This window comes from Felis catus, chromosome D1 (assembly GCF_018350175.1).
Source record: "Felis catus isolate Fca126 chromosome D1, F.catus_Fca126_mat1.0, whole genome shotgun sequence".
Classification (NCBI taxonomy): Eukaryota; Metazoa; Chordata; class Mammalia; order Carnivora; family Felidae; genus Felis; species Felis catus.
This window is the reverse complement of record NC_058377.1, coordinates 84,808,080-84,828,060: the sequence shown is the minus strand read 5'-3', so window position 1 is coordinate 84,828,060 and position 19,981 is coordinate 84,808,080. Positions and strand designations below refer to the sequence as shown.

Here is a 19,981-nt window from a genome sequence, read left to right as displayed (position 1 = left end):
CTAATCACCTCCCAAAGGCCCCATCTCCAAATACCATCCCACTGTGGATTAGGATTTCAACATATGAATTTGGGGGGACACAAACATTCAGACCATAACATATGAGAAAGGAACATACATGTGAAAGTGAGATAGACCTCCAACTCCACTTCCTGGAACCTTGAACCCTAAGGCCATAATAGACTTTCCAAAAATGCTTTCTTCCTAAGGAATTATACTACTCTGTACTACTTTATTCCAGAGGGGAGGCTTGTGGTATTAGGCCACGATGCTATTCCCAAGGAAAGAGATCAAAGATTTTTGGAACTGGTGTTTCATTGAAACTGAACTTTACCACTAGGAGACTTCGTAATTTCATAGCTCACAGGAAGTCTTTGTAGCTCCTGATTGTCTGGTATTCTTATTAATAGAAAATTTTGCCAGTTAAAGGGTGGAGGGAGAAGCAAAAACGGAGGAGGAAATGAATGTAGTCTCCACTCTCTCCACCTCATTGCTGTCGCTATTGATCAAGATAACCTCCTTAAGAGATTTCTTTTAAAATTTTATCCTTAAAATGCTTCATTAAAATTTTGAATTATAAAATGGGAAAAGACAATTTTATTGGATCCTAAATTTTGCTTTGTGCAGCGTCCTGTCCAGAATGTAAATTATTAAAATTGACATAGGATGTGTGTGCAAGGTAATATCCCCTTTCGTGGGCTCTTCTCTAAATTTCAAGATATTCTGTAGAGTGGATTAGATTATACAGTGAGTAGGGACTCTGAAAAGAAAATAGAATTGTGTATTGATGCCTTCAGAAATATTATTTGATGGCAATAAAATATTCTCTGAAATTCCCTTCAGAGGGGAGAAAATGGAGTTTGTTTGCAGTAATTGCATTTTCTAGCATTTGCTCTCATACTTTCCAATATAAGCCAATTGGAACCTGTGATTTGGTTTTGCTTATTGGCAAAAGTACCATGTAAATTGATCTGTGATGCATTTAAAGAAGATGCTTTTGAAAGTTTGGAAATTGAGATGGCTTTTTCTTATTAGATTTTGAGAGTATTAGGGTTCATTTCTATATTTTAGTCTAATGTAATATTAGCCAAATATGTTCTTTTTCAATTTAGTTTTAATCAAGTTCTAGAAGACCATTTTCATCCAGCCCCAGTGGCGCTGTTAAGGCAGAGATTTTATTTCCACTGTCAACCCTCTGCTCTGGCTTCTGTGGACCGGCCCCTTGGAATCACTACACACTGAAATCCTGCATTCATCTGCCCAAACGTTATTTCAGCAGGCAAAAAAACAGTATTTATTACAAAATGATTTTTTATTACTATTTGAAGGGTTAATGTGGAGAAGGGATCTAAAATTCTCTAAAAGTGTTCTTTCTTTTAAAGAATATGGTCTTTTTGCCTGTGTTATTTGTCTTTAATTTGATTTTCACCATATTTAATGGCCAAGAATATAAACACAGGATTTGCATTTGTTTTTCTAATTATTCAGTAGAATAATTGCCACTTGCTTTATAATTTACTTTTTAAAGACTTTATGGGGAACAAAACAATATATTCATCAGCTCACCATAGGTTTTTGTCAGTCAACGCTCCTAGTTTATTAAAAATATTTGTGGAATATTGTTTTAAGGTGGTAAGAAGTAGGAGATGGGCCCCTTACCCTGAATGAGGTTACAATGCACAATGGAAGACAGGGTAAAAATGATGATAATGAATAATAATTATCTTTGTGTGTCCGGTTAGGATTAGGTCCTTTAGTGATCACACTCAGTCTGCATTTGCCATTCTGTGATGCAGGTTGTACCATTATCCTCATTTTTTCCGATGAGTAGTATGAAGGTTAAAGAGCATGTTTTGAGTTTGAGTTTCACAGATGATAAGTGACACAACCAAAAACTTTGTCCCATATCTGTCTGACTCCACAGCCCATGACCTTCCCATCATGCCGTATATCCCTACTTTCCAGTAGGTTTGAATAATAGAAACATGCACACAGCTGGTTCAGATGAGCCTTGACAGTGTCTTCACCAGTTCTTTTTGTGACTGTTCACTGGAACCCTGATTTGAATCTAGTTTTCTGAAGCTTGAAGAAGTAGATTGAAGGGTAATTAAGGAGATAGTCTTAGCTGTTCAGATGGAATTTGTTGTATGGGGTATAAATCTTTCTCAACAAGCCAAGCCTCCATTTGTAAGGGAGAGATTGGATGAAATACTGTGAAGAAACTACCTGTGGCCCCAGCCAGATGGTAACACTCGAGTAAAACTGGAACTGCAGTTCGGCAGACCAGTTACCATCACGTCTTCATATGTAGAATGTGCCATATTGGTCTGGGTGAAAACTTAGTGATACTCAGTTGGGAAACAACGTGGATATTGCCATTTGTTTTTACTCCTTTGTGACTGCCTTTTAAAATGTGTGAATGTGAATGTGAATGTGTGTATGTGCCTGTGTGTGTGTTTAAATCATGGAAAGTTATGTTAGATTAAGGTTATGGTTGAGACTGGAAATGCATGCAACACCGAGGGACTGCTGAGCAACGGTGAAATCTCTAAGCTGGTGTCTTTAGTAATTATGGGTGCTAACAGCCTGCTCCCTCGTGGTTTATACTTCCCAGTGATGTTACCTGCCATCAGTGCCACATACTAGTGACTACTGAGGTCCAGAAGGGGTCTGCTTTCCTGGGTGGGGGACGGGTTTTGTCTCCTTTGTGTGGATTAAGGCTTACAGCATCTTCCGGTGCCTTGGGATTCTTTTCATGGAGGAGGCTGAAGAGGAGGGAGCGTTTCAGTTGTGGCCTCTTATGCTATCCCTGATTCCTGCCGTGAACTACTGGGCTTTCACTCGGCAATCCTCACATTCTCCTGGGTTTCCGGCTCAGCCCTGACATTATTGTAATATAGTTTTCTGTGTTTAATATTTCTTAGACTTGGTTTCCCATTGCAAGCATGGAAGAAACCCTAATGCATGAGTTTCAGAGGAGAAGGTAGCAGTCTGAACCTGCTGTGTGGCTCCATCAGCAAGTGTGAGTATTAACGTTAGAGCTGTCAGGACTTGTGAAAATTAATGGAGCCTGACGGGGGACAGACTGAGGTCAGAGACGGAGCTTTGCCCTGATTGAATGTTTCTGGTGGCTTCGCAGCCGAGGCAAGTGAGTGCAAACCGTGAGCCGAGAGGGATTGCTGGAGGTCCATTCATTCATTTATCAAGTAGGCAGTGGGCACCAACTCATGCCAAGCATTTTTCTAGATGCTCAGGGAACAGTGGGGAAAGTGGGCTCTGCCCACTTATAACTGACAGAGGCCTCTCCCGGCCTCCAGGCTCAACTCAGCCTTGCCCAGCTATCAGCCCCTAGTAATCCAAGGAAGGAATGTAGCTGACCTATCTCCTTAGTCCATCCCGGAGCCTCAGTTCTTCCATCCTGTGGCCACTGGTATTTTTTTTCTTTCATCTTCCTGCAGAATTTTCTGCTTGAACAGTTTTCAAGCCCAAGTTACTCTTAGTCCTCAGTGGAATGGAGAGACTTCAGGAGTTTGAACATTTTCCCTTTCTGCTGGAGTCATGATATTAAAAATACAATAATAATTTTAAACAGAAAAAGATGCTGCCTTTAATCTACCTTGGGGGTATAACAAGGTCCTTTTATAACACTGGCATTAGGGAACAGTGTCTTAAAACAGGCCCCTGACACTGCCCCATGCAGGCTGAGGGTTTCAGAAATGTGATTGAGTCGTAATATATCTCTTTTGTTTAGAAACAGTCCCACGATAATAGGTCTGACTGTATATCTGTTTTATTCCTTTTTAATTTCAGTAAATTAGTTTTTTTTCCTAGCACACCGGTGAGGGAAAGTCGGCCCGAAGGCTGTGCCTTGTGAGTTTGATTTTCCTGGGTATCTAGAAGCTATAGCACATTCTCTTCCTGTCTTGTCATCTGTGTGTTTTCTTCTTGCTGCGTAGTAAACTTTATTTCATATGAGCCTTATGCCACACACATTTTTGGTTTCTTTATATATTTTCAAAGTCTATCTTTTAGGGGTTTGGAGGGGAGTGGGGATAGAGATTGGAGGTATTGAAATTTGTCAAATACATATTTGTTACCTAACTAGGTTTTCTTTTACCCACAAAACCTTGCAAGCCACGTTTGCTTTGGGTTGCTCTCCTTCACAAAGAACTACTGCCATACTCTGGGTTTTTGTTTTCCTCAGTTTTAGCAGAAATAAATAGGAGATAGCAGTCCATCCGCCTTGCTCATCAGATCCTTGATAAAAAAATGGGACATAGGGAAGGCGGTTTTAGGCATTAGCCAAAACCATTTTGGTTACCCCTGTTTTCCATACTTGCCTTTCATAAGGAGTGAGGAACGTGGGGTGGGAGGCCGTCTTCTAGCAGGTGGCAGGCAGATTCCCAAGAGAGGTGACTATTCTGGAATTGACTTTGGATTTTGATTTGACTGGAACTTAAGTTTTTTAGTGGAATACATTTTGTAGTGATTTGTGGCAGAAAACTAGGTCACAGTTGTATGATACTTAATTTTGAGGGACATTAACTTTTATTGGTGGCGGCGGGAGGGGCAAGCTAGCAAGGAGTCTTGTTTAGCCAGAGCAGTGCTGCTACATGTTTATTTTTAAATGGTGATACACACGTGTGCTGGTCCTCACCACCCTCCTTACTTCTACCTAGTCTAAGTCACATTTCTGTTTCACCTCTCCAGCCTCGGTAGGTGTTTGGATTTATTACCTTGGACTTGTATTCTGTCAAAGTCTTATCTCAGTTCTCAGAATAGAGCCAACATGTTTTTAAATTCTATGACCCTGCATAAAGTTGGTTCCCTTCTCCTTCCCAAGGCCATGACCTTCCCTTCCTTGGGTAGGCTCCCAAATTCTTCTGGGAGCTGGTGGGTAAGAAATTACACCCACAGCTGCGGTAGCATGTGGGGAATGCCTTAATTGAGCCAGGATGTGTGTTGTTGCAGTGTGAAGCTGAAACTGCTTCATGACCCCTGGAGGAGAAATCCATGACCCAGCCAGTTTTATTTCGTGATACAAACAGAAAGGGCCATAGCTGCGTAGAGCTAGAGAAAAGGATCGCCCTATGTGGAGGAATGCTATGAGGAGGACTCACGTAAGGGGTAGGTCTTGAGCCAAACTTCCTAAGACTTAAAAATGTGGATCACCTGGAAGAAAAGTAGTACGGGAAGCAGAAGCGCTATTCTTGTCCCGCTGGTGCCTCCATCTTGGCCTGTGGTTTTCCTTAGCAGGCGGCAGCACCTCTCTGGCACTCCATTTCTTCATCGGTAAAATGGAATTGGATAAACCAGTGGCTTTCTCTTTACTATTTTTAAAGCAGGGATAGCCCTTCACAGGAAATCTTTCCCCAGACTGTAAAGTGAGGGCAAGCATGGCCGCTGTGGTGAGCGCGGGAGCAGGTCTCTCCCTTGTGCCCTGATCTCTCTCCTCATCACCCTGCTCCAGCTGCAGGGAGGCTCACGGAAACGCAGCTCTCAAATCACCAGGTCAGGCTGGCTCTGAAGATCCTGCTGGGTCCATGTGTTGGGATTCATGGGAGCCACTTTAAGTCACACATTAAATGTCCAAGGTTTGGTAAGGAAGGGAGGCTGACTTTGGCACAGTTCGCTGTGTGTCTGCTTTAAAGTTGTTGTGGATTATCAGACATGCGCATAGCTGAAGATCCTAAAGTTTTCTAGTCATTCTGTTCCCCTCTTTGTACTCCTAGAAGAGTACCCCCAGCTGATTCTATGAAGATATTAGGGATATTCCAGATGAACAGTCACTCTTGAGAGATGTTCCCAATCACTGGTTGTACTATTCGCTTGGGAATGCAAGACTGATCCTGGCAGAGTTTTTGGGAACCAGTAAATATTAGAAATCATACAGAAGGAGAGAAGCAGTGTGTTCAAGGGACACACTTTGCCGGGTGAGCATCATCTTGACAGAAGCAGCTGGGTTTGCCCTGCATGCAGGTTGAAGGCCTCATAGGTCCACTCGCCATCCCCTCTAGATCCAGATGCCTTCATGACTCTAATAATAACTTTTGTTAACGCGAAGGACACCTTAGCCCATGCCAACTTCTGCCTTTGGAAAAGCAAAGTTCTCTTTCCATCTCAGATGCTTTTCCTTGGCAATAGTGCCATTGTGCCCTTGTGACCGGGGAGTGATCCGATTTGTGGATAAACTAATATTTTCTTGGATGGCAACTGGGAAGGATAATCATTGTAATAATTACTGTATCACAGCTTGTATCTATTGAGTCATGAGGTGTTAGAAACTGTGCCAGTTCTTTACATGCAGCATCTTGCTTAATGTGCACCGAACCTTGGGGGTGATATTATCATTTCCCCCATTTAGATGTGAGGAAAGTCCAGTTTAAAAATGGTTTGTTGGAGATTTTTTGGCTAGACTGAATTTGGGGGCAGAGAATAGGACACTTCAGGAGGCTTAAACCGAGTAAATTCTGTGTAACCATGTGTCTCTGGAGGACAGTGTGACAGTGGTTTAAACTTTGTCATATCCCAAGATGATAAGCTCAGTTCCTGTAATTCTCCTAAGGAAGCTCCTGGCAAATCATACAGAAGTTCATTCATTCTTCCACTTATTCAGCAAATACTGTGTGTTTCCATTTGGAAGGTATTGAACCAGATACTTTGGGTCAAATAAGGAGCCCCAAGCCATGTTCCATGCCATCAAGGACTTCACAGTCGAGGGGCAGACAAATCACATGCAAAAAGCAAAACTAAAAAATAAAAATGGAGTAAGAAAAATAATTAACATGCACTGATTGCTTATTTCATACCATGCATATGCTTTAGAAAGTTTATCTCACTTTATCTTAAACACAGGGTTTGAAGTGGGCACAGTTGGGGCGCCTGGGTGGCTCAGTCGGTTGAGCGTCCGACTTCAGCTCAGGTCACGATCTCGCGGTCCGTGAGTTCGAGCCCCGCGTCGGGCTCTGGGCTGATGGCTCAGAGCCTGGAGCCTGCTTCCATTCTGTGTCTCCCCCTCTCTCTGCCCCTCCCCCGTTCATGCTCTGTCTCTCTCTGTCTCAAAAATAAATAAAACGTTAAAAAAAAAATTTGAAGTGGGCACAGTTATTATCCTCATTTTGCTAACACACTTGAGAGAACATAAGGACTCTGTCCAAGGCCATACAGCCAATGTGTGGTGAAGCCTTCAGCAGAGTTCCTGCTCTTAACCTCATGCTGCCTCCACCGTTTAAACTGTAATAGTTGAGAAACTGGTCTACAGAGAATAGAAATGTGAGACATACAGTAAGGAAATACTAAATAATATACATAGAAGTAACGGTGAAGAGGGAGAGTCTAATGAGTCCCCTGAAAACAAGATGGGAGACAAAAGGAGCTGAGGAAAAAGAGAAGGGAGAGAGGAGATACCGAAGAAAGAGAAGGAGAACCAGGGACTGCAGCAGCTGTTATCAAGAGAATAGAGACTTTGAGGGACAGGGATGTCACTGCAGTGTGGTGTGATCCGTGGAGATGAGAAGTGAGAAAATATCTTGGCTTTGGCTATTAGTAAGTTTTTATTGACATTCTGGGGAAGCTTTGGGAAGAGAATAGAAACAGAAGCCAGATTGCATTTGGTAAATTCTGAGTAACCATACATCTCTAAATTGCTGGTTCTAATAACAGAGGAGACCATCAGGCAACACAAACATGGTAAGTGGGCCAGGTGTGAGAATTCATAGGGAGTGGGAAGGTCCGTGGCCAACTGGAGGTCCATATTTCCTGGTCTTTTGATTTTCCAAAAGTAGCTAGAAAATCAGAATTTTTTGCATGATACATCTTCTAAATGTTAGTTCAGGGGTGCCTGGGTGGCTCAGTTTGTTGAGTATCCAACTCCCAACTTTGGCTCAGGTCACGATCTCATGGTTTGTGGGATCGAGCCCCACATCAGGCTCTGTGCTGATAGTGCAGAGCCTGCTTGAGATTCTCTCTCTCCCTCTCTGTCTGCCCCTCCCCTGTTCGTGCACACTCGCATGCTCTCTGTCTTTCTTTCTCTCTAGATAAATAAACATTTTTTTAAAAAAAAATAAACGTTCAGTTAGAAAAACACACACACACAAAAGCATTGAGGGCCCTGGGTAATACATCTGTGGGCTGTATTTGGTCTACCAGCTGCAAGCTGGAATCCTCTTTCCAAAAGTTTAGATGGGAGATGAAGAAGCATCTCAAAGAAGAAGCATGGTTTAGGATTGTATGTGTGTGTGTGTGTGTCTGTATTTGTGTGTCAAGGGCTGCTTATTTTTGTTTTCCTGCTTTCTTGTATTCATTTACTTGCTATAGACGTCATTCTGCCATATTTGTGAATTATCTGTATTATGATTAGCTTAGTTTTCTTTAAGTCACCTCTTATTTTATATGTAAAAATAGAAAAATAAAAATAGAGATGAAAAGTAGAAACGAAAAATGAAGTCATGTATCATTACTTGTACTGTTACATTATATTTTTCCAGAATGCATTTTTAAAACCTACTTGACATTTTGTCAAAAGTTCATCCCCATTCCACTTAAAATAATCGCGTATATCGCTAGTAGAACATATACTATGTCTTGGGAAAGATGAATGCTTAGGGTTCGTTAGGTCATTCAAAGCAAGAGTTTCTCCATGTTAGAATAACTGTATATGGCCTTGGTTTTTTTTATTCAGGCAGGTCAACTTCAATGGCCTGATCTGAATAAAATGGATAAAGGCAGGCACCTCTTTGTCTGACAATTTTTCAATGATGCTATTTGAATACCAAGAAGTTTGGAGCTTGACTGCAGAGCCTTCCATATTAATATAGCCTTGGGAAAAAAAAACCCAAATACCATCAAGTAACAGGAGATTTGTCAGCTGTCCTGGTTACACTTTTCATATAAAACATAAAGGTCGGAAGATTATAGATGAAAGGTCAGTTCAGCTATCTATCTCTATCTCTATCTCTATCTCTATATCTATCTATATCTATATCTATATCTATCTATAGAGATATACCTGTAAATATAGAGATAGAGATAGATATCAGGCATATATCAGGTATATGTCAGGCAAATATCAGGCATATATCAGGTGTATATCTCATAACATAGGTAACAGAGGATGGAAGTTGGAAACTACTATTGAATTCTCAGAAAGAGATGAGTTTGTTGGCAGTGTGTAAATATCATCACTGTTTCTGTGGCTGTTCATTCTGATAGCTACTTCTTTATGCTGAGTCTCCAAAATTTGATGTAAAAGACACCGAAGAGGACTGTCTTCCTGAGGAAGATTTACTTTGCAGCGGTTTTACGTTCTTAAAATAAATGGTTGGAAGGGGGAAATGGACTTCTTTTGCCTTCTCAGTCTCCTCCATGCCATTCCCAAACCAAAACTTTAAACTGGAAAAAGCAAGAAGCCAAGCCCTCGTGCAAGGGCAGTGGTGCATAAAGAAAGGTTTACAAGTGAGTCCATCATCATGAAAGATTAAAGGGGAACTGGGCAGCTGTAGCGTGACTTGTACAAATAGAGTTGCTCAAAGATTCGTGCAGGTATGACCTGCCTTGATACCCATTACTGTCCAGGAGAATGTTTCAGCCCATTCTGGCTTTGGGAGCACAGGTGATTCTGGGGGTGCAGTATCAGGCCAAAGGGGGTCACAGAGCCATGGGAGTCATGGGGCATCTCACAGATTTCCAGTGTGAGCAGTGTTGGAGATTTACGGCCTGTTGATACATCTTTCAACTGTATTTTAAGTGCAGGGAACTGCACAGGATATCGTCATTCTGTCCAAGTAGCTTGCAACATACGTCACAGCTCCTTATTGCCTTATGCTAGTGCACATTATAAACGTGCAAAAACATACACCTGAGAGAGGCTTCCTATTTTCTGTGAGCTCTTCAGCACAGCCTTGTGCATAACTGAGGCCAAAGGCATGTCACGTAGCACCGTGCGCTAGTAGTCAAGCATATCCATTGACGCTTGGCCGCGATGTTTGCGGTTTCAGCTTTCTGCGGTGTTATTTTCTGACTGCTTTCATCTCTCTGTTAAGCTTCCCCATTAGACCATGTGCTATGTATGCAGTTTCATTACTGATAGAAACCTAAACATCGAAAGCTAAAGAAAACAGCATTACAAAGCATATTCTGGTGATCTTAAAAATCGTTTCAATGTTGGCAAATATGTTTGCAGCGCGCTGCTGAGATTGCGGACTTCATGGCGTGGTCTCTGCAGTTTGCATTGCTGAAGTCCATGTACCTATGGCAAAACTTGCCTCCGCCCCCAAAATATAATTTTCTTCCCCACTAAGCTTCATTAATTAAATCATTGACTCTGGCTTGCTGGTAAGGACCAATTCTTACAACAAGTGTATCCAATTTCCTGCTAGTGGTAACTTTCATTCTTCCTGGAATAGCAGGAAACATTAATTTTGCATTGGACCCAGGAGTCTCAGGAAGCTGGAATTATAGGCACCATTGCCCCACCCTTTTCTCCCCTAAAATAAAATGAAATGAAATAAAATGAGCAGCAGCTCTGCAGTGAAGCTTGAGGGATGGGTAATGACAAAGAAGAGAAAGGGCATTAATTTCAGGATGGGGACAGCTGCCCGGCACTATCTCCCTTTGGATTTTGGTTCTTACAGCATCACGGTGAGTTATTAATATGTATGATCTATACTTTATTCAAACATTATAAATCTATGCAGAAGTCTGGTGTTTGGGTTTTCCTTTATAGCTTTCATTCTTCTTCCCAGAATTATCTCATTTTGATCGGGAAACTTTTGCATAAAAAGCACACACCGAGAACTCACATTTCCATACCATAAATATTAAAAGGGGGTTAAGCTTTACAGTTTCTTCTCCCATCCCAATGGGAGGAAAGTTAGCCTTCTAATCAGGGGGCCATTATTAATGTTCTTTTTATTCACAAGCCAAAAGGTAAACTTTTAACTGACAATATGAAATTGTACTACATAGTTCCTTTCATTTATGTAAATTGTGGAATGCTTGCCTATGTCATGTCTTTTGTATGATATACTATAAATATACTTTTGAAGGATGTCCTGCAAATCAAGCGGTTATCTGAGCTGTTAAGAACAGTTGGTTGGCTTATTTTTTGAGGACCAACCAAGTCCAGACCTTTGTTAAGGATTGTGATTAAAGTGTTTTTCTCTGGATAATTATTAAGTACGGATTTGTCGCAGTATACATTCATCACAGTGAATCTGCAGCACAGAGAAGAGGGAAATGGAACAAGAAAGCTGAATGTCTTCTTAGTAGCTTTTAAGCTTCTTAGCAGCTTCCTGTCTCCTGTTTATTGTCATTTTTTGCCAGCATAAAGGCGTAGTCATAAATTTTGGTTCCCATGGAAATATAAAGGAATGCGTGAGCTATTTCACTTGGGTGTACTGTCTGCTAATCACCCAGTCTCGGCTGTTGTACTTCGTGATGGGAAATGAACGTGCTAATTGGTACTCTTTTTTCTTATTTCAGGAAACCTGCCATATGAATATAAAATAGTGATTGCTGGGAATCATGAACTGACATTTGATAAAGAATTCATGGCAGACCTTGTTAAACAGGACTACTACCGTTTCCCCTCTGTGTCCAAATTGAAACCAGAGGACTTTGACAACGTTCAGTCCCTCCTGACAAACAGTATTTACTTACAAGACTCGGAGGTAACAGTGAAGGGATTCAGGATATACGGGGCACCTTGGTAAGTGCTCATTCGAACAATCTTCCCCTTCGTTTTTTTAGCTAAGAAATCCTGGTGCAGACTTAGGTGCTTTCAATGCAAAGGATAAGAGCGGAAAGAAACCTTATTGCTGCAGTTCGAAGATGACACGTATTCCAGCACTGCTGGAAAGAGTATCGCTTGTTTTTGTGATGCAGATTTCTTTAGGCAAGATCAGTAGAAGTGGGGCTTTGGTAGGTGTGTATATGTTTATGCGACTGAGGCTGCGTGTGTGTCTGTGGGACACAGGAAGATTTGGGGGAAGGTCACTGTGTTACTCTTCATGCAGATGCATCTACTCTGAACATTCCATCAGCCTTAGGTAACTCATTTCCCTCTCATTTCATACTGGATGCATTCATAAAATATCTTGCTTAGATTAGGGTCTCTAAAATCTTGCTACACATCAGAACCACCTGGCCAACTCGGAAGAAATATGGATTTTGAAGCCATACCCCCAGAGACTCTGATTCTCTTTCCTGAGGTAGAGCCCAGCAATTTGTATTTTTAAAGCTTCCCAGACAAGACTGACGTGCAGACAGTTTGAAAGTTGTAGGTTGAGAGCTCAGCGCTAGAATGCTCAGCACTGAGCTCTAGACAGGTTGAAACAGGTGCATATTCTTTGGGGCCAGACAGGAGGCATTTTGATCTTGTCTCCGTCATTTGTCAGTTGTGTGGTTTTGAAGAAGTTAATTCACGGAGGATGAGCCTCCCATTTCTGCATCTCAAGACAGTGGACATAGTACCTACTTTAGAGGGTTATGAGGATTAAATTAGGTGGCGTTTGTAATGGATATGGAAGAATGCCTGGTCATTTGCCAAGGATAATGATTATCATTTTCTGGCCTTGGTTCTGCCACTGAGTATTTCTGTGAACTTGAACAAGTCACTTAGCCTCCAGACCAGTTTCTTCATCTTGAAAATGGGAGTGTTAGACTAGAAGATCAACATCAGGGGAGTCTTGGATTTTTATTTATTTATATATCTACTTTTTGAGAGCTCCATATGTATATAGAGCAGAAAAACTAACCTTTACCCACCCAACTTGGAGAAGTATCCCAGCCCTGCCCTAGGATTTGCGGCTAAGACTGCAAGAGGACAAACAGCGTGACTTCCCTTTGGCCATCTCACTTGCCAGTTTGGTTCGTTCTCTGTAGAATAGAAAGTTGAGATATATTCGCAATAGTTGACAATTTTTTTTTCCCTAGCTTTACTAGGTGGTATCCAGAAGGGCTGTTGAGTGAACACAGGAACTATATTTTATTTTAAAATCCACCTGGCAATGATTGTGAACTCTTACTTGAGTCCTTGCTACATGCCAGGCATTGTTCTAAGTCCTTTTTTGTCTTTTATATCCTTTTCTTCTAAATGCCTTTAAGAAATGGACGCTGTTGTGATTCTCATTTGGCAGGGGAAAAAAACTCAGGCACAGAAAGGTTGAGTAACCGCGCAGGGATCACACAGATAGTTAGTGGTAGCTTCCTAATTTTGAGTCTGACTGTGGGGTGCATGGTATGACTGAGGTGGTGGTGGTGGTGTGGCCACTGCAGTGGTTATATCCAGCTGTACTAGTGTATATCAGTTTATGTTTGTTATACGTGAGAAGGTGGTAAAGGGCAGGAGAACAAACCGTAGAAATTGGTCCTATCAAACTACGCTAATCTGAAAACTGGTCTCAGGTAACATAGGGTGTCCATATTAGCATTTCTGAGCAAAGGGCAGGAGAGGGAGCTTTTCCAGCCTCACAGCTCACGTCCTAATGACTATGCAGTAGTTGAGGAATGACCTTTGATTGACAGAGAAGCACTACATGGAGTTAAGCTCAGTTTTTTAGCACCTGAAGATAATTTTTGAAAAATTTTCGAAGGCACAGAACGTGGAAGGCCGTTCCAGAACAAGCCGGACTTTCAGAGATCTCTGGATTGATAGTTCCTTGGAATGATGATAACAAACAAACTAACTCCATTATCTGAACAGATGCAGTTCTGTTGAGGATAGGGTTTAGCTAACCCAGTTGACGGCTGTGATGAACGAGGGAGTGACTTTGGATCCACAGGCAGATCTTGCAGCATCTCAAGGAAAAGCAAAACAAAATAAAACAAACAAACAAACAAACAAACCCCACATGGTAACTCAAGTCTGTGATATGATGGAGGCATAATCCTTTTCTGATGGCACAAACTTCAGACGTTTATATCTGAGCTGAATTGGTGTCATTCAAAAATTGTTTATTTTAATATTGGAGAGGGTAGATAATCAAGAAAATAGGCAGGATGAGCCCTCTGAAATGTTATCCTGGAGTTGTCTTTATACATAATTTGTTGGGATTTCCAGAAAGTTTAATCTATCACCTGCCTAGCATTTCCTTGCAATGAGGGAGATATGTGTCACCCATAGGAATTGTTGGTACTTTGACTTGTAACTAAGAATACAGAGGTTGATGAAAAGCAAATTTCATTTTCAATATGTATTTTGGAGCTGTCAGTCATTTGGATCCCACTGTGAAGGTATTTTGTTAAAATTAATATTCCCAGGACTGCTGATAATCTGGACATTGATTTAGGAATCCCTGCATTGGCCTTTCTGTGCCGAAAACACAGATATTCCTAGTTCTATCACTTATTCAGCCCTGGCACCCTAGGTGAATTTCTGAACATCTCTCTGCCCCCGTTTTCTCATTTTTAAAGTGGGAGATGTCAGCATTACTTCTTTCATACAGTTGCTATGAGGATCAGTGAGTTAATAGTGCACCCACAGCACCCAAAGATTTCCTGGCATAGAGTAAGCACTTAATAAATGTGAGCTAGTACTCATAGGGGGGCTGGTCTTTCAAGTTTACTTCATACTTTTGTCCATCGTCATATGAAGATTGTTACACCAGGAGTCAGATGGGGTGGGTTCTAGCATTAGGTCAGCCTCTGCTGATTGAGTGGCACTAGGCAAATCACTGAACGTCTGGTTTTGTAAAACAGGGCCAACAAGGTCCGCCCTATTTTCTCTCAGGCACAACTCCCTTAAATGGTCACCAAAGTTAGAATTTTCAAAGAGTATCCATATTTTCAGGAATGCTTGATTATTTTAATATCTCGTACACTTTTTAACCTCTTTCGCTATTAAGAGTTTGACTTACAGGGGCGCCTGGGTGGCTCGGTCAGTTAAGTGTCCGACTTTGGCCCAGGTCATGATCTCATGGTTCATGAGTTCAAGCCCCACATTGGGCTCTCTGCTGTCAGCACAGAGCCTGCTTTGGATCACTCTGTCTCCCTCTCTATGCTCCCCCCCCCCCAAAAAAAATAAATAAACATTAAAAATAAAGAATTTGAGTAGAAGCAAAGTTTAGGGGGATTTATACCAGAGCTACCACTTTTCTTCCTTCAGAAGTTAGGATTTTCCATCCCTGAGATTCACTAGTAGGTGGATGTCTGCTTAGTACCCATTAGTTATTCCAACCCCAAAATAACGTAAAGTGGTTTAAGTTTGATTTCCATGCTTGATTTCCAATGAATTTTGATATGACTACTGGTCTCAATTTCAAAACAATCAAAATAACATCCGTGATCCCAAGGATTTCCATTCTGTCACCGGTTTCTCAAAGGTGATTGCCATCCAACCAGGAAGATAGCTACAACTCACGTATTTAAAAAATGTGGATTGTGACTCGTGTTCAGTACAGAAAAGAAATATCAGTCCACATTAATTACAGTGTTTTAACTTGTAGCACAGTTGAAAGCTTCCTAAAGAGGGATAATTAAAGCAATGTCTTTAAATTTACAATTTAGCAGGAATTTGTACGTGGAGACTAATTTACAACACTTTAAAGGATTCATATGTGTTTGCAATAGGAGTGCACTGTGGCACTTCTCAGATCCCCAAGGGAGAGGATCTGGATGTGGTTAGATGGGTCTGGGAAAATTCAGTGGCCTTCCTATACTGAAGAAGGTGTGAGTGGGCTACCTTGTCCTGGAAGAGAGGTGATCCCTTGAAAGGAGGTCAAGAGCTGACTGGTTTCAGGCAGTACCCCTGCCTCATGAGACCTCATGGCAGATTTTGTGGTTTCTGTGTGTATTCCTTCACCATCTTGTTCTTCTACGAATCTTGAAGAGAGGAATCAGCCATGATGTATTACCGTCCTTGGGAGTAACAGTTCAGTCACAGCTTTTCTTAACGTCTCCTGTATTGCTTTTCTCTCATTCTTTGGGGGTTGGAGAAGAGGGTCTTGTGTTGCCAGACAGGACTTTAGTCCCATGATGGGAAAGCTTGTGGATTTCTCATATCCATCGCATTGCTTCTCTGCCATCACAAGGGTTCCTGATTTCCTCTTTGTGATCACTCTCAGTTCTGTCTTTTCCAAAGGCTGAGTATGGTTTGAAAGAGGAGATGATATTTTAATCTGTGGTCTGGCCAGGGTAGAGGGGAGGTAGAATTTTGAAATCATCTTTGTATTTTTGGTTATTGGATCTAGAGCCAGCATCTTAGCACAAGTAGGTTTCAGTAAACTCATTTGTGGGACCAGCCCCTTCCTTTTTTTTTTTTTTTTTTTGTCGGGAGGGGAGGGGGAGGGGAGGCATGGGAGGAGTTTCAAAGTGTAGAAAAAATCGAGGTACTAATTGATCCAGAGCCAAGCTGCCAAAAGTAAAAAGTCCATATTGCTCCGACCCAAGCAGAGCAGTTGCATTGTTCAGCAGTGGCTTCACCTTGTTCCTCCCTTGAACAGAAATGCAGGGCTGGTCTCCCGTGGCTTTTAATGAATATGAGCAGGGCTTCCCAATGTCCAGGAATTTGATCTCTATGCTGACCAAGGGGTCAGGAACAAAGAACGCACTTTTTCATGTTAGAATACACCCAGGTGTAATTTGTCAGATTTAGTAACTGTGGAGGAAGTGCCTTAACTTCTCCAGCAGGAAAATTAGATGGGGCCTAGACAGTGTAATTCTAAAATGGCTACAGTACCAAGAGAAAGCCCATTGAGTTGCATCTGCAAAGGAAGCCTGAGTGGGATTTTGTTTTTTGTTTTTTGTTGTTTTTTTTTTTCCCTCCTCCCTTCCCCTCATTTCGGATCACAAACATGTTGAGTTCATTCATTCATTCATTTAGATGTAATTTTCTCAGCATTTTTAAAAGTGGGAGTTAAGTGTTGATTCCACTCTCTGCAGCATTTATAATTGTGTTTGCACAGAAATAGCTACAAGGTTGCTCACGTTTCCTTGTTCTGATCAGTGCAATAGTACTTTGTGTTTACCCTGTCAGAAAAGCTTCAGATGTTTTTATTTCCAATTATAAGTTTTGTAATGCATCATGTATTTTGCTGACAGTCTTCAAGTTCTTGAAATAGCGAACAAATTAACAGCAGATACTGAGTGAGAGGATTAGGAAACCAATTGGCAACTCATATGATAGAATTCAGATATGGGGATGGGTGGAATGGGCTCATTTATTTTATTTTCACAGTCATACTTTGTAATTAACTTGGGCCAAAAAAAAAAAAAAGGAAGAAAAGAAAGAAACACTCCACGTTCAGCAGGAAAGTCTTTTCACGCTAAAGAACAGGACTATACCAACAGTCTTGGTTCCTACCATCATCTCAGGGACTCCAGCTTTGATTCAGGAGGGTTCAGAAAGGTATTGGCATGGAAAAAGGCCTGTGTGTGTGTTAAACAAATATGCACTCTGCTTTTACATGACTCTGTTTAAAGGCCCAGGCTAACATTTCATTTTTCTTGGCACAGAGCCCGCAGACTCTCCCATATGAAACCAATGGGTGTTCTGCCCTGATCTAGAGTTACAGGCTCTGTTTACATTTTTGCCTGTTCCAGAATGCAGCTGACTGCTCTTAAAGCCGCACGGGATCAGATTCACTTCTGGTTTAACAACTGCCCTGTTTATTTGAAAAAGGAGAAAGCAAAACTGATCACTTTGCTTTCTACCTCCCATTCATAGCCATAGCAGTAAATACCATTTCCAAAGCCGGGTTGTGTAGAGCTTCTGATGTTAGATCCACTCATACCTCCTCCCCACCCCTATCCCCCTCCCCGCTCCATCCAAACCCTTGAAGCCCGCCCTGGTGCCTTCATCTGATGTATTGGTGGTGATTGTGTAGAAGAATGTGGAGGGGTGTATGGAAGTGTTCATGTGCATTCAGTTACGCTTAGTATCAGCTATTGGCATAAATTGAATTTTTGCTTGCATCCTGAGAGACAACTTCAATTAGCAAACAAGAGTAATAAATAAACTTACATTGAAATGGTTATTTTACTCCGAGCACTGTCACCTGCATTGTCTCATTTGGGCTTCCCAATGATCCGAAATAATTAAAATTTAAGTTAAAAAAATAATTTTAAGTAGTTGAAATAGGCAGAGTCGTGTTAATAATAGTAATTAATAATAGCCAGCATTTCCAAGCGCCCATATGTCTGGTGCTGCTTAGTATTGCCTCCTTTGACTGAGGCGGCCAAGATAGCGTTTTTGACAGACAAGGTGACTTCTGGGGGCACAAGGACTGGAGTCCAGCACTCCTGTGCTAAGCTGTGTATACTAAACCAAGATACCCTAGTAACCACATGTCCTGCTCCTTGACCTGAGGCAATTCAGGAAAGGGCCACTTGGAAGACTTAGCTTTTTTTTTTTTTTTTAATGTTTATTTTATTTTTGAGAGAGACAGAGACAGAGTGCGAGCAGGGGAGGACAGAGAGAGAGAGAGAGAGAGAGAGAGAGAGAGACAGCATCCGAAACAGGCTCTGGGCCCTGAGCTGTCAGCACAGAGCCCGATGCAGGGCTCTAACCCATGAACCATGAGAGCGTGACCTGAGCTGAAGTCGGACGTTCAACCGACTGAGCCATCCAGGCGTCCCTAGCTGTTTCTGTCTAGTTGCAAAAGAGGCACACAGAAATCCAGGCCTGTACTCGTCAGGAGCTCTTAGGATTCCAGGTAAGGTGCTCATAGGGGGAAAATAGGGATATTGAGAGAACAAAGAAATGATCAGGTTGTTTCTGTTTTTTTGTTTTTTCCACGATATGCTCCAGAGCCTAGAGTTTTCTGTGAATAATCTGTGTCTCAGTGTGCCAGAAGATGTGGATCACCTCCTTCTTGTCCTCTTGCTCCATAGAGACAACTTATGATTCCTTTGCACACACATCAGCAGGGGCATGTATTGGATGTCTCTGGTGTTTTCCATCCAAGGCACCAGGTCACAGCTGAGAAAGACAGCAGGTCCTGGACATATGCACCAAGAAGGAAGTGCTGGCAGGTGCCCCTGCTGACGTCAGGCCTGGCATGGGTCCACACACCATGCTCCAGGGAAGACCTGGTCCTTAACACTGAGACCCAGACGGCTGGCCGCTGGACGTTCTTTCATTTTCTCATGTTACACTAACAGGCTCCTTTTTAACCCATAGTTGCTGCTGGTGGATGGAAGGAGATTATACAGTGGCTCTCAGCTCTGTGAGGGCAGGGACCCTGTCAGCTTTGTTCTCTGCATACCCCAGGCTAGGCCAGTGCCTGGCACATGGTGGATGGTGTGCCCGTATCAGCTGAATGAATGAGTGAATGAATGAGGGTGGTAGTGGTGGTGATAGAGCTGTGTCTGTGGCGGATGGACTGAAGCTCTACACAGATGAGTCATGAGTTGCACAGGAAAGGATATTTCCAATATGAGATCAAGCCTGGCCATGGATTTACAAGGAGGACTTAGAGATGGTGAACAAAATAGAACCAAACGAAGCACTAAACTATGTTTGTGAGCTTTGTGAACATTCTACGTCCATCCTGAACATCTGTAAATACAGAGAGTATAACATCTCTCCGGGTGAGCATGGTTCAATAAAAAGTTGGGGGGGTGGGAGTAGTCGGACAAACTTAACGTGAAGTCAATGAGAATTTTCAAAGGAAGTCTCCGACAATATTTTGAGATTCCTGTCAGTTTCTTTACGTTCAGATGCCGTATCTCTGTGCTAAGAGCAACTACAGAAGTTTCTGTTAGATTTGGAGACTGTGTCTTCAAGCTGTAGTAAAAGTAGTCAGTGTAAAGCATGAATTTGGTAAGAAGCTAGACCAGCTGGGTACTTAGAGAGGTCTTTGGACATCAGAAACCAGTTATCAGATATGTGGTATTCTCTTTTCTTAATGGTCAAATTCCCAATGGTTGAATTTTTAGAGTCGAATTAGTCATGCGGATTCTGTATCATTTATTTTTAAGCTCTTTTACCAACACGGATTACTGATTTTATACTCTGAACTGTTAAGTGTAATGTGAATTTCTC

General features: G+C 41.9%; 1 protein-coding gene across 3 annotated transcripts in view; it reads left to right on the top strand.

Annotated features, from left to right (window-relative positions):
• The window catches only part of MPPED2 (metallophosphoesterase domain containing 2), a 175,924-nt gene that overhangs the window by 75,826 nt on the left and 80,117 nt on the right, over positions 1 to 19,981 (top strand). For all 3 annotated transcript variants that reach the window (XM_003993124.6, XM_019812217.3, XR_006586487.1), the window contains exon 4: positions 11,482 to 11,707. In XM_003993124.6, coding sequence (XP_003993173.1) covers positions 11,482 to 11,707 — 226 coding nt within the window. The remainder of the gene's footprint in view (positions 1 to 11,481; positions 11,708 to 19,981) is intronic.